A 13,049-nucleotide genomic window follows, 5' to 3' on the forward strand; every position below is an offset into this window, starting at 1 on the left:
TGCAGCTGTGTGTCTATACACCAGACAGTGAGCAAAAATGTTAATTGATACATTTTTACCTGAAAGAGCCCAACTTTACTAAAGAAAGGTTTAGAGCAATTTTTACATTCAGTCCTAGCAAGGGTCCTGAAAGATATTAACAAAGTTGATAAGAGGACTGAAAGAAGAAAACAAGGATTCACTGAAACAAGTGGAAATCAAGATAAACTGTGTTTAAGACAGAAAACAGATATTTCCATACACAAAGAGTTGTGAGTGTCTGGAACAAGCTACTGATCCCATTCAGGAATCAGCAGGATATGATTCTAAGATAACTAAAAGCTACTAACAATCTAACAAACAAAATAGCACACTCTTAACTGGGGAAAATAGCCTTCTCACCCTTTCACCTATAACCCCTCCTCCTTTCATTTCAATGACTAAAGGTTACTGTCATGAATCCAGCCATTTGCTGGTTAAGTTGAGCTCCAACTTTCTATCCCATATTGTCACACAGCCTTTGACCTGTGACCTACAACCCCACAACCCTCGCTCACCCAACCCCCTTCTTCTTCCCAGGCAGCTATTGTTTCCTGCTAGGGAGCCTGTGGAAGCACATTTTGCTTATTTTGCTTGTTTCAGAGCTGTGATTTTTTTGTTCTGAATCATTGCATTTCCTTAGGAAGTAAAGAAGACAAGTATCCTGTGTTGTGGGGTTCAGTGCAAATACAAATGTATCCCTTGTCTGATGTCACTAGGGACATTTTACAACATATTTTAACCAATTCCCTTTCGTAATTTTAAATGTTTTAACTGAAAAGGGTATTGTGAAATCAGGGACATCCGCCACTAGACTGAGACTTGCTTTACAAGACAGAAAGAATAAACCAGACTCATGCAGAAAGTATTAAAAATTAAGATGGTTCATATGCCAGAGAATGGGACAGGAAAGCTGAATGAGACTTTGCGACTGTTCAGCAGTGCAGAAGCTCTAAAGACTCCAGTATTGAAAATTAAATTAAGTTTCATTCAAATAAGATGTTACCTGACCACCTTAAATATCTTGATATTGACTAGTGCTGTCTTGTATTGCCTATTTTCCTCTGCAGACAGAAAGTATATTTCCAGAAATTTGTCAGAGGGATTATCATGATAACTCTATGCATGGCTAATTTGCATATACAGCTCTGCCTCTCCTCTTTATTTGCATGCTCTCAGGTGGTCAGCTGGTCTTCAGAGTCAAATAAAGTGGTCCCATAGAGACTTTAACATCTAAAGACTCATTCTTTATCTTCCTAGAGCAACATGTCTTAGGTTGTTGTAGTTGAACAGATACATGATTGTTGTACATGTCATAATTTCCATAGCATTGTGAAAAACACTACAACTTCCTGTGGAGTCCCACGCAGGAGAGAAGCTATTTATAATTGCTATGAATCACTTTTTTAAAAACAATAAGTCAAACTGTGTTCATGACTAGAGCTGTTCATCTTGTTATAATACTAATGAAGACCAAACTAAATGAGTCAGCAAGGACTGCTCTAAGTATTTGAGACCAGGGAAATCTTCAAACCAGGGAATGCACACACAGGTCCTAGTTCCTCATTGAGAAAACTGCAGATTGATTGAAAAACTTTTATTTGTGTTTAACATGAATGAAAACCTGTCAGGTATTTAAGTGTTAGCACATTTAGTGGAGCACACTGCTATGGGACTGTCCCAAATAAATATTTCCAAAATGTTTACTCTAAGTTTCATAACTGTTTTTCTGATAAGCATAATGGTAAATCAAAGCCTTAACAATGAAAAAACATGAAAGGAGATTGCCATAATATTTTTACCCAAACTTCAATTGTGTTTTACCATTTAAATATTGAATATTGATGTATTATTATTATTTATAATGTGTATTACTATTATTATTATTTGTCTGGAAGATTTGTCTGCAAGGATCTATAAAACATTAAATTGAGCAAAGGTTCCATAATGCAGAGTGGTATAAAAATATGAATAATAGCTTCCAAATGTATTCATTTTATTAATTGTTGATGTGTATCTAAAAGTTGAATTAGCAAAACAATGCAGGTGTAAACTCAAATACAAAGTACTGGATTTTTTAACTATACATATTTTATGTATCAAAACCATATCTGTCAAAAATAGTTACATGATTTCAGTAATAGGCTAATTAATGATCTTGTCAAATCCGTTTTCATATGTTTAGTAAGACATTTTATTTGCCCTATATGTAAAGTTAAATGGATCCAGCAATTTGCTTATAGTCAGTTTTAAATCCACTGTATTTTTAATTAAATGGAATACATTTTTCTAATCAAACGCAGTCATCTGTTTCTACTCATGGAATAGCCACAGAAAACATACTGAATTATAGCAAGCGCATATCGATTCCATTTAGTGCTTCAATTTAAACAAATGCCCAAATGCATGCCTTGCACTGCATATATTTCTAAATACCATATGTTCAGTCAATCCTTTGTGAATCCTCCTTTCGCTTTGAAAATGTTGCCTTTTAATAGGTTTGCCATTCGGCCAGTTGTCCATGCACAACCTCTCCAGCCCCTCCAGGTTGCATGGCTTGCATTTTGCATTGGTGATTTTGTTTTCAGTTCATGACACAATTTGTCTCTTGGATTGACACCTGGATTGTAATGGCCAATTAAAAACATTGCTTTTGTGCATACTTAAGCATTTGGTTGTACACTGGAAATTGTGCTTCAGATTGTCATTGTGCTGGATAGACTATATGCGACCAAGCTTGAGCTTCTTGACAGAGGTTGCTCCAGGTTTCTGGATGAAATATCCTTGTATATTTTGGAAACCACCAGTACTTCAATTCTCACACTGGCACCGGTCCACAAGATGCACCAGGTTCATAGGTTATAGTTTGCTTATTAATCTGTTGCAAACATCAGCTGCTACAATGTTCTTATTGGGCTATAAACAAAAAATCTACTGGCATGAATCTGGCAACGTTATATTAAGCAAAGTGTACAGATGATAAGATTTAGATTTTAAATAGGCATTAAAGGACAAGTAGGCAAAACAACCAGAACTCAGAAGCTCTATATGAGTCGCAAGTAGGCCTCAGTGCGATTCACACGGCGTTCACTACTACCACCAGACAGCATAGACAACTTGTTTAGCAATTGCACCTTTTAGAAATCACAGGATTTATGTTAACTAGTTAACTAGTAAGAAACCGCATATTTAACTGTCAAATAGCAGTGTAAATGCAAGATATAAGTAAGAGGGAAGAGAACTGAACAATCGTTTGATCTAGCTGTTTCTAACTGCCCCTTTCTAATGTACAGCACTCATTTGTGCCATAGTAGCCTCAGTACTGTTGTTATATCTAATCACAATATATTTTCTGTCTCAAAATAAATCATGCAATATATTTCATACTAATTTCAAAATATATAAGATTAAACAGACTGAATTTAGCAAAACAAGGTCTTTCAAAACATAGGCCAGCAACTATTTGATAATGTTTCAAATGGACTCTGCAATGCCAACACTTATTCCACTCAACAAACAGGCCGACCAGAGACGACACAATGAAAAACGAACCTAGAACCAGTTCTTCTAATTACACACACCCAGCCATGCAATGCCAAATGACCTTGATCCCGATCCAGGGGTGGCCATTAGTGGCTGGCAGGGGATTGTGTTTAACCGTTATCCCCACACCTAGTGAAGTAACAGCTTGCTGTCCCGATTAACCAAATATAAAGGAAGGAAAAACTGTTGGTTACGAGGCAGCTGAATGCATTGAGCTGTGGTAACCCCCCGTGCAGCCCACCCGCACAATGCTCAATTCACTGAGACACGAGCGGCTGACGGAGACACATTCAGCATCACTTAATGGGAAATGTAAGGACACCAAAGTAAATAGATACATTTATATAGCCTATACAAGAACACAATAATAATAATAATAATAATACATAGACATTTTTTTTTCGGAATTTGAATTTAATTTCCGTTAATAAGGCATAATCACACAATGCATCTTCCAGTTAGATGGAGTCGACCTTCTCTGACCAATTCTGCAAAGTCTACTGTCTGGTCAGATGTATTAATTGTATAGTATGTTGACAGTATACTATCCCTGTGATTGTATGTACTTGCGTCTACTACCTTTTAAGGCCTTTTGGTGGTTATTGTAATTATAATGTAGGTTTACTATTATTATTGATAATAATTTCAGTTCAGTTCAGTTCTGGATTTTAAGCTTTTAAGGACTGAATACAGAATACTTTAGACCAAAATAAAGAATGTGCAATTAATACAATACAGTATACAGCAAAAAAACACTGTATAAGATACAATACCGTGCAGGATTATACTGCACTACACTACACAATTCCTTAATGCAAGAGTTTAGTTCAGAGGAAATGTATTGCTCATAATCAAACAGACGGCTTTGTGTGTGTGTGTGTGTGTGTGTGTGTGTGTGTGTGTGTGTGTGTGTGTGTGTGTGTGTGTGTGTGTGTGTGTGTGTGTGTGTGTGTGTGTGTGTGTGTGTGTGTGTGTGTGTGTGTGTGTGTGTGTGTGTGTGTGTGTGTGTGTGTGTGTGTGTGATCTAATCTTACACACTGAACTGTGCAAAACAAAAGTGCGTACTGTGAAGGGTGGTGCAAGGAGTTAACTGTGTGTAACTGTTTCACACTGTGTTTACGTGCCTTGCAACAAAGCAGACCGACCCTGTTGTTTTGAAACAGACGCCAGCATGTGTGGCGACCCAAGAGGAAACATGGGGAAGTGGGACTCAGTTTCCTTTGTTTTTATCTTCCTCATCACACACACACACATATATATATATATATATATATATATATATATATATACACTCACCTAAAGGATTATTAGGAACACCATACTAATACTGTGTTTGACCCCCTTTTGGCTTCAGAACTGCCTTAATTCTACGTGGCATTGATTCAACAAGGTGCTGAAAGCATTCTTTAGAAATGTTGGCCCATATTGATAGGATAGCATCTTGCAGTTGATGGAGATTTGTGGGATGCACATCCAGGGCACGAAGCTCCCGTTCCAGCACATCCCAAAGATGCTCTATTGGGTTGAGATCTGGTGACTGTGGGGGCCAGTTTAGTACAGTGAACTCATTGTCATGTTCAAGAAACCAATTTGAAATGATTCGACCTTTGTGACATGGTGCATTATCCTGCTGGAAGTAGCCATCAGAGGATGGGTACATGGTGGTCATAAAGGGATGGACATGGTCAGAAACAATGCTCAGGTAGGCCGTGGCATTTAAACGATGCCCAATTGGCACTAAGGGGCCTAAAGTATGCCAAGAAAACATCCCCCACACCATTACACCACCACCACCAGCCTGCACAGTGGTAACAAGGCATGATGGATCCATGTTCTCATTCTGTTTACGCCAAATTCTGACTCTACCATCTGAATGTCTCAACAGAACTCGAGACTCATCAGACCAGGCAAAATTTTTCCAGTCTTCAACTGTCCAATTTTGGTGAGCTTGTGCAAATTGTAGCCTCTTTTTCCTATTTGTAGTAGAGATGAGTGGTACCTGGTGGGGTCTTCTGCTGTTGTAGCCCATCCGCCTCAAGGTTGTACGTGTTGTGGCTTCACAAATGCTTTGCTGCATACCTCGGTTGTAACGAGTGGTTATTTCAGTCAAAGTTGCTCTTCTATCAGCTTGAATCAGTCGGCCCATTCTCCTCTGACCTCTAGCATCAACAAGGCATTTTCGCCCACAGGACTGCCGCATACTGGATGTTTTTCTCTTTTCACACCATTCTTTGTAAACCCTAGAAATGGTTGTGCGTGAAAATCCCAGTAACTGAGCAGATTGTGAAATACTCAGACCGGCCCGTCTGGCACCAACAACCATGCCATGCTCAAAATTGCTTAAATCACCTTTCTTTCCCATTCAGACATTCAGTTTGGAGTTCAGGAGATTGTCTTGACCAGGACCACACCCCTAAATGCACTGAAGCAACTGCCATGTGATTGGTTGGTTAGATAATTGCATTCATGAGAAATTGAACAGGTGTTCCTAATAATCCTTTAGGTGAGTGTATATATATATATATATATATATATATTCTCGTTTCGCAAAACACTACTATTCACTGCCCAATAATAATATTCGCACTTTTTGTTGTCATCTTCACTTTCCAGTATTTCCCCGGCACCTTTCATTGCCACAAATATGTGTTACAAATGAAGCTGTGAATATTAGGAGATTAAATACGAATGCCCTACTCCTGACTGACGGATGCCAATAGCGCTGCTACACACGGTTACAGTGCAGGTTGTGCATACTGTGTTTGTATTCCGCTACCTCCCTCTTACGGGGAAACCCGGGAACATCCCCCAAGAACACCATACTCGGAACACAGTTGGACCAGTTCTGTATTTTATTGCCAAAATTAAACACATTTGTGTTTTGTGTATTTTGGAATGTTCGTTCAGATAAGCGTTGTTAAATATGAAAAGACCAAACTTCTTAAAAAAGAAAATAAACTAATAACATAAAATACCAGGTACATTGCACAAGTTTCACCGTTAATGACGTCACAGGAGGTCGCGGTGCGCTGGAGTTCCGGGTTAAGGTGCCGGGCTACTCCGGTTTTTAACGTCCCTTCTTCCTTATTCATCAAGTCACTTACCTTACCGTGCTGTTGGTGTTAGACACGAAATTGTTTTCACAAATATGACGTTGCTTTGAACCCTTAAAATGTGTTTTTTGAGTTTAGTAAAGTGCTACAATGAAGTGCACGAGGACATGGAAATGTAATCTTGACTGGTCATAAACAACAGGTAAGTATTTCAATTTTAATCATATTGAAAATCACTACGAATCATAATATTAGATATTATTAGAGATGAGGTAGTTACTGTGATTGCGGACTTAAATAATATTTTTGTAACATTGTATTTTTTGTTAGATGTGAACCGATACATGCCAGTGGCCTGGAGACGAGGCATGTGAAACTTCTGATTTGTTCTGTAGGGTTGAGAAGTCACAATACCTCCACACTTTCTGTTGTTGGACTCTATGTTTGGATAAGTCATGGAATTGATGTTGTACTTTTTTAAACCCTAGCCACGTATTCGTTATTCTTTGTTCTTTTGAGAAATTGAAAGCGAACATGCATGGGCTAATGACGGATCTAAGGAAAGTAGGGACAACAGGAAGGGTCTGTGTGTCAAAAGCTAAACAAATCTTTAAACAATCTCGATATATAAAACAAAGGTACGTGTCACCACTATTTCTAACAGCTGTTCCTGCACTCTAACCTTTATTGAGTTAGTTAGACAGACACGCCTCTGTGGAAAGATGACGTATGCAATAGGGTTTTACTCTACTTCCTTACGATCTTCAGTCCTGATGGAGACTGGATTTGGGCGTCAGTTTATTCATATACTTCAACAGATAAAGCACAGTTCGTGATTATGTGTTTGTTCATCAGGATTCTGAAAGCGTGGCCAGTGATGGCCAATGACATCCAGCAGTCTAGTTATATTTAATCCCTCAAATGATGGAGAAAAATGAAGTATTGTCAATACATCCTGACAGATTGATATGTCAGACAGACAAACTCACTTGACACATTGTCTGACGACTACATTGCTATCATGGTTATTTCACTGTAAGGTGTGGATACATTTTGAAAAAAATAGGTAAGTATTTGTAAAAATTATTTTCCTTGGATAAAGGCATCTACTAAATGACTCCATAATAATAATTCTAATATACAGGTAAAACCAACTCTGGTCACCAGGGGCTATATGAGATTTTAATTGAATTTTATCTGTTGTCACAGTTTCTTAATCGAAGAACTGATGACTTACTGTGGGTCTCCTTGACTGGGACTGGGCACCACTCATTTTATATGTGGCACAGTATAAAATTCAGATTCCCATCAGAAGTTGAAGACATTTAACAACATTCTTTGAGTGGGAGTTGTTGCCAATGACTGATTCCTGTAAGACATCTGTTAATATTTGCATTAACCACTATGAAAAATGTTACGTAAATGTATTGCTTTTGAGTTCTTGCTACATAATAAATAAATAAATAAATAAATAAATAGCCTAAATAAATAGTGTCTGACCACTGTTTCCTTTACACTCATAGTCAACGATTATGTGGGGTACACCTTTCTGGTTAAAGCCTTTAATTAAAAAAATACTGTTATGCTTTCCATTTGTGGAAATCGATCTCCTAACATCTTTGTTGGTGTTGCTTTTTGTTACAGGTCCAGGGTTTTTCAAAACAAAAATCTGGAGAAGCAGGTGCATGGAAGATGATCTGACCTTTTTTGGTAGCAATGTGACAGCCTCAGCCACTAGCATGTTGTTGGAACTACCAGCACTTTCAGCATGTTGCCTGGGAAATCTAACAGAATAGCAGACCAGCAAAAGTATGGCCCAGCCCTGGAGGGTGTGTTCATGGTGCTTTCGAATACTTCAGCTGAGAGACTGCTCAGCCTCACCTTTAAGTTGGGCAATAGTGAGATGGAAAAACTTGTTCATGCTATGGTTCTGATCACCCTGAGTAAACGGGCAGAAGCCTTGGCTAAGCTCAAGGAACTGAGTAACAACAACACTGCTGATTGCCTTGTCAAAATGTTAACAGCCAGTGACTATCCCATAACTTCAATTTCCTCCACTCAAGCTGAAATCCTCACAGACCTAGCTAGGATCTTTAAAGTTTTGGCAGATGAGAAGTTATGTAACAACTCGCAGAGAGACAAAGCCTATGAAATGGCTATTAAGGCATGTGAAAATGCAAAGGGAAAATCAAAAGTGGACCTGGAGCTGTTGAGAAAGGAGGCAAGGGATGAATGTGGCCCTCACGTGGATACTGGAAGTCCACAAGACAGTGGGACATCTCTAAAATCCGGTGTTGGTTTCTGTTTGCCGTGGAACAGAGGGCCAGGTACGCCAGCCATTCCAATAAGGAAGAACAAAAACCCATCCAGAGCAGAGCAGAGCTCTCCATCTTCTCTGAGAACCTGCAGAGATAGTCAGCTATCACATTATGATTATCCCAGTCATCTGGAGGTCAGTGCATCGCCTACAGCCCTACATCTAAGTACAATAAAGGGAAAGACAAAGGACCAGACAAACATTCCTTCTAATGGATGCCAAGAGAAGATGTTGCAGTCCATGCGTGGCATTTCCATCAGCAGTGACATCACTCAACAAGAGGACACCATTCCTTCAGGTCCGGTATGTGCTGAGGGGGAGGGGGATTGTTCTGCTTCATTGCGCACAGCGGAAGAAGAATCAGGGCCGTCTATTAACAAGACATTAGGAGATCAGCTTGCAGTTAGCTGTAACCCAGAAGATACTATGCCATCTGTCTCTGTCCCTGAAAGCCAAGGCCAGCCTTTGCAGTGCACTGAAGGTTCAGGAAGCCATCAGATTGTGACTTCCAAGAGCAACAGCACAGCACAGCACTCTCTAGTTGGAGGTCTCCACCCTGAAACTAAGCCCTCCCAAGATGTCACTGCTGATGTTTCACCCCCAAGGTCAGATGCTAAGGAAGAAGAGGTAGGTGCAATGTTTTACTGCTTTGTAATTTTGCACGATGCAGAGGATACAGACGTTGCTAACGCACTGTGCAGCACTTTGGAGAATTTGGGAACTGGGGAAGGCGCTACCTTCAGTGATGATTTTGCCATGCCTGGGAAACACATTCTAACATGCATTCAGGATGCCATCGATAACTCCGCCTACACCATCCTTTTGCTCACACAGAACTTTAAAACCCGCTTGCTGGAGCATAAAACCAATTCTGTTCTGATGAACTCCATAGAGAAACATCACAAATACAACACTGTCATCCCTTTCCTGCCCAAAGAAAACTGCCTGCCTAGTGAAAAGAGACCCATGTGCCTTAAACATTTGATTCCTCTGAACGAGAATGCTAAGAATTTTCAGAGTATGGTGAGAAAGACCTTCAGTCCAGACAAAATTAAAAAGCAGAGAGAACTCTGGAGCATAGAGCAGACAATAAAAAAACGTGAAGAAATGCAAGTGCAGTTGAGGGAAAAAAACACTCAAAATGAGCACTTGGTTCAGGCCACTGTGGGATTGACTGAACTTCAACAGCAGCAATTAAATCTTCAATATCAGTTACTGCAGACGTCGTTCCTTCAAGGACTGAGGCCTCCACAAGCTTTTCCAAACCCACAGCAGGTATTCCCAATGCAGTATCCATTTCCATTCCCTCCACCTGATCAAACGTATCCAATGGGCCAGCCTTATGCAAACCTGTACAATATGCCTCCTCCCTACTACCAATACCCACACTATCCGATGCCACAGCAAATGCATAATCCAGATGGGTGCCAGAGCATGGGCTTTATTCCTGGGACCCCCCGAGTGCCATGCCAACCCCCCAATATAATCCAGATCCACAATGCCAGCCACATAATGATTGGGAATGAGTCCACAATGAGGGTGGAAAGGGTAGTTGAAGGACCTGAAGAAGAGGCAGAAGATAGTGAGGACACAAATTAATAGACAAATAAACCAGCACAGATTCCAATGTCAGTAATGGATTATCGGTTTTACAGGAAAGACCTGTCTGAATACAATTAAATGACAATCACAAAGGTGGAATTTCCATTACAAAGACATATAGAGGATTTTACAAGAAGTCTTGTAGTATATTTGTCATCCCTTTGTGGAGGGAAAAATGCTAGTAATTTATTATTTGAAAATGGGGAAATCCTGCCTCATCTGGGAAAAGGTGCAAACTTTCATCTGATCAGAACAAAAAGAACAGGGGTTTCTCTAGTGTTTGGAAAAAGTGTTTTTTTACCAAACAATGACTTACATTGGAATGAAAACAAATGTGGTGCAGCTGAGGTAGTGCCTATGTGCACATTATATGTAAAAAAGGCAATGATTAAATTTGACTGCAGAGTGAACACCAAAAAATGCAATAAAATGATCTGTGGGCTACTTTGACATCCATTTTGTATTCACTGCCAATATTTTTTGTAAGACAGACTAACTTTTGGGAACTGTTCACATTAAGGACTATTAATTGTGAATTATTTTACTTATTAGGCAGTCAATCAATTATTTAAATGTTTAAAGTCAGGAGCTGGTGACATTTGAATGATCTCATGTCTCTTTAGACTAACCTTCATCATTCTTCTCCTGATGTCATGTTAATTAGACGTGCTGTTTAATGTTACCGTAGAACCTGAAAGTTTGTTGAAAACTCCCAAGTCTTCTCATACATTCCCAGAAATTGTGCCTATTTTTCTTTAAAGTTAATTCTATTCATTTCTCCTGAATTGTTCTTTTTTATTATTGTGGATAAAATAAAGGATTCAGAAATGTTAAGGTTAAATATAATTTTGCCACTTTGATTTGTGGACTTATACCTGATCTAATTTTAGTTCCCATCCTCCATCCACAATTGTAAATCTCCCAAAGGCTCCAGTTTTAATCCTGGCACTTGAGTTGTTTTTATTGAATTATTCTTTTTTAAATTGTTATTATATTAACCCACTCAAATACATGCACCTGAATGTGCTTGGAAGGATTGGACAAGTCAAATGGATTTATGTTGCTATTGCAAACCATTTGTAAGTCTATAAAACTTTAACCTCATACCTAATCCATAATGACTTTGAATCCATTCAACCAGTTCAGCAAATATCTTGGAGGCTTTTAGCCTTTGAGTTCTCAATACAATTTCAAGTGACACCCCCTCTAGGTTGCCCTCCTATCAGATGTGTTGGTCATTGATCAGGAAAATAAGTCCCTTAAGACTGAATAAGAGTCTGAAGAGAACTCTGGACCTTGAGGGCTAATGGGTAATCAGGTAAGGCTGTATTAGGGTCTGTAGGATCAGGGGTGGGGAACCGTGCTTTGGGCAAATGGCTGCACTGTGTAATGAGTCAATTCTGATGAAGGCATGGATTGGTGTATCAATGCACTTTTTTAACATTACATTACATTATTTGTCATTTAGCAGACACTCTTATCCAGGGCGACTTACATTTGTACCCATTTATACAGCTGGGCATTTTACTGGAGCAATCTAAGTGAAGTACATTGCTCAAGGGTACAACAGCACTGCCCCACCCAGGATTTGAACCCACAACCTTCAGTTATGAGTTCAGAGCCTGTCAAAACTGTCAAAACAATACATTCTGCTTTAGTTGTTACATAAACTTCATTAATTTAATCCCTTGTAGCCCATAACCATGTGTTTAATAAAACCTTTAATTTGCAGGTGAATTAATTTAAATAATAATAACCCAACTCTGCAACTGGTATTAAGACCTTATTTAGTAAATATTCTGACCCATGTTGATGTGGGTGTGTAAATGTCAGGATTATGCTCTGGTAATGTGTTCAAGTGTTTTGATGGCAGGAAACTAAAACCACATTATTATTACCAATGGTGAGCAAATGAATAATGCATAAAATACTATTTATCTTTGAATTGTTCCTATGGCACTGTTCAGCAAATGGCCTGTTTCATTTCAAGGCAGATTGAATTAAATTGATATTGAGGGCCTCACAATGTGTAGCGTTCTTAGTGGTGCCTCTCCATGTGTGACTCACTACACTCCGGTAAGGCTGTGTTTTGTATTACTGGATTCTCCAGTTAACACCCATGTCTAAACCATTGCCTATGGCCAGTTTTCATTTTTTTTTTTTTTTTTAACATGAACAAACCAGTGCCTGTGATTTGTATTATTATGTGTAAGATCGGTGTGGCATAATACTGCAGGTGATTCTGGTTTGATTAGGTATTTACCCCCTGTCTGTATTTGGGCCACTACTCGGTTTCCAGAATAAAACATGCAGCAGACATTCTAGTGCAGCAGGCAGTCTTGTAGTCGTTATTGGAAAAGGGGGATTATTATGCAGCCCAGGGTGGTTAATTCCAAAGCGGGCTCTCATACCATTGGGGTCAATAGGCAGGTTTGCCATTCTCCTCTGTTTCACTCTCCTACACCCTGCTCGCTTTCCCCCTCAGGTACTATGCGGGGACTTAGCTGGGTTGTTTC

General features: G+C 39.2%; 1 protein-coding gene across 2 annotated transcripts; it reads left to right on the forward strand.

Moving 5' to 3' along the window:
• Positions 1 to 6,591: 6,591 nt before the first annotated feature.
• On the forward strand, positions 6,592 to 12,839 carry ticam1 (TIR domain containing adaptor molecule 1). 2 transcript variants are annotated; one of them, XM_066696248.1, is made up of 3 exons: positions 6,592 to 6,816; positions 7,470 to 7,680; positions 8,259 to 12,839. In XM_066696248.1, the coding sequence occupies exon 3, from the start codon at positions 8,383 to 8,385 to the stop codon at positions 10,528 to 10,530; it is 2,148 nt and encodes a 715-aa protein (XP_066552345.1). In that variant the 5' UTR covers positions 6,592 to 6,816; positions 7,470 to 7,680; positions 8,259 to 8,382; the 3' UTR covers positions 10,531 to 12,839. The 2 variants fall into 2 exon arrangements, with proteins under 2 accessions (XP_066552345.1, XP_066552344.1); XM_066696247.1 differs by lacking the exon at positions 7,470 to 7,680.
• Positions 12,840 to 13,049: the final 210 nt, after the last annotated feature.

The sequence above is a fragment of the Amia ocellicauda genome, chromosome 22, assembly GCF_036373705.1.
Source record: "Amia ocellicauda isolate fAmiCal2 chromosome 22, fAmiCal2.hap1, whole genome shotgun sequence".
In the NCBI taxonomy this organism is placed as follows: Eukaryota; Metazoa; Chordata; class Actinopteri; order Amiiformes; family Amiidae; genus Amia; species Amia ocellicauda.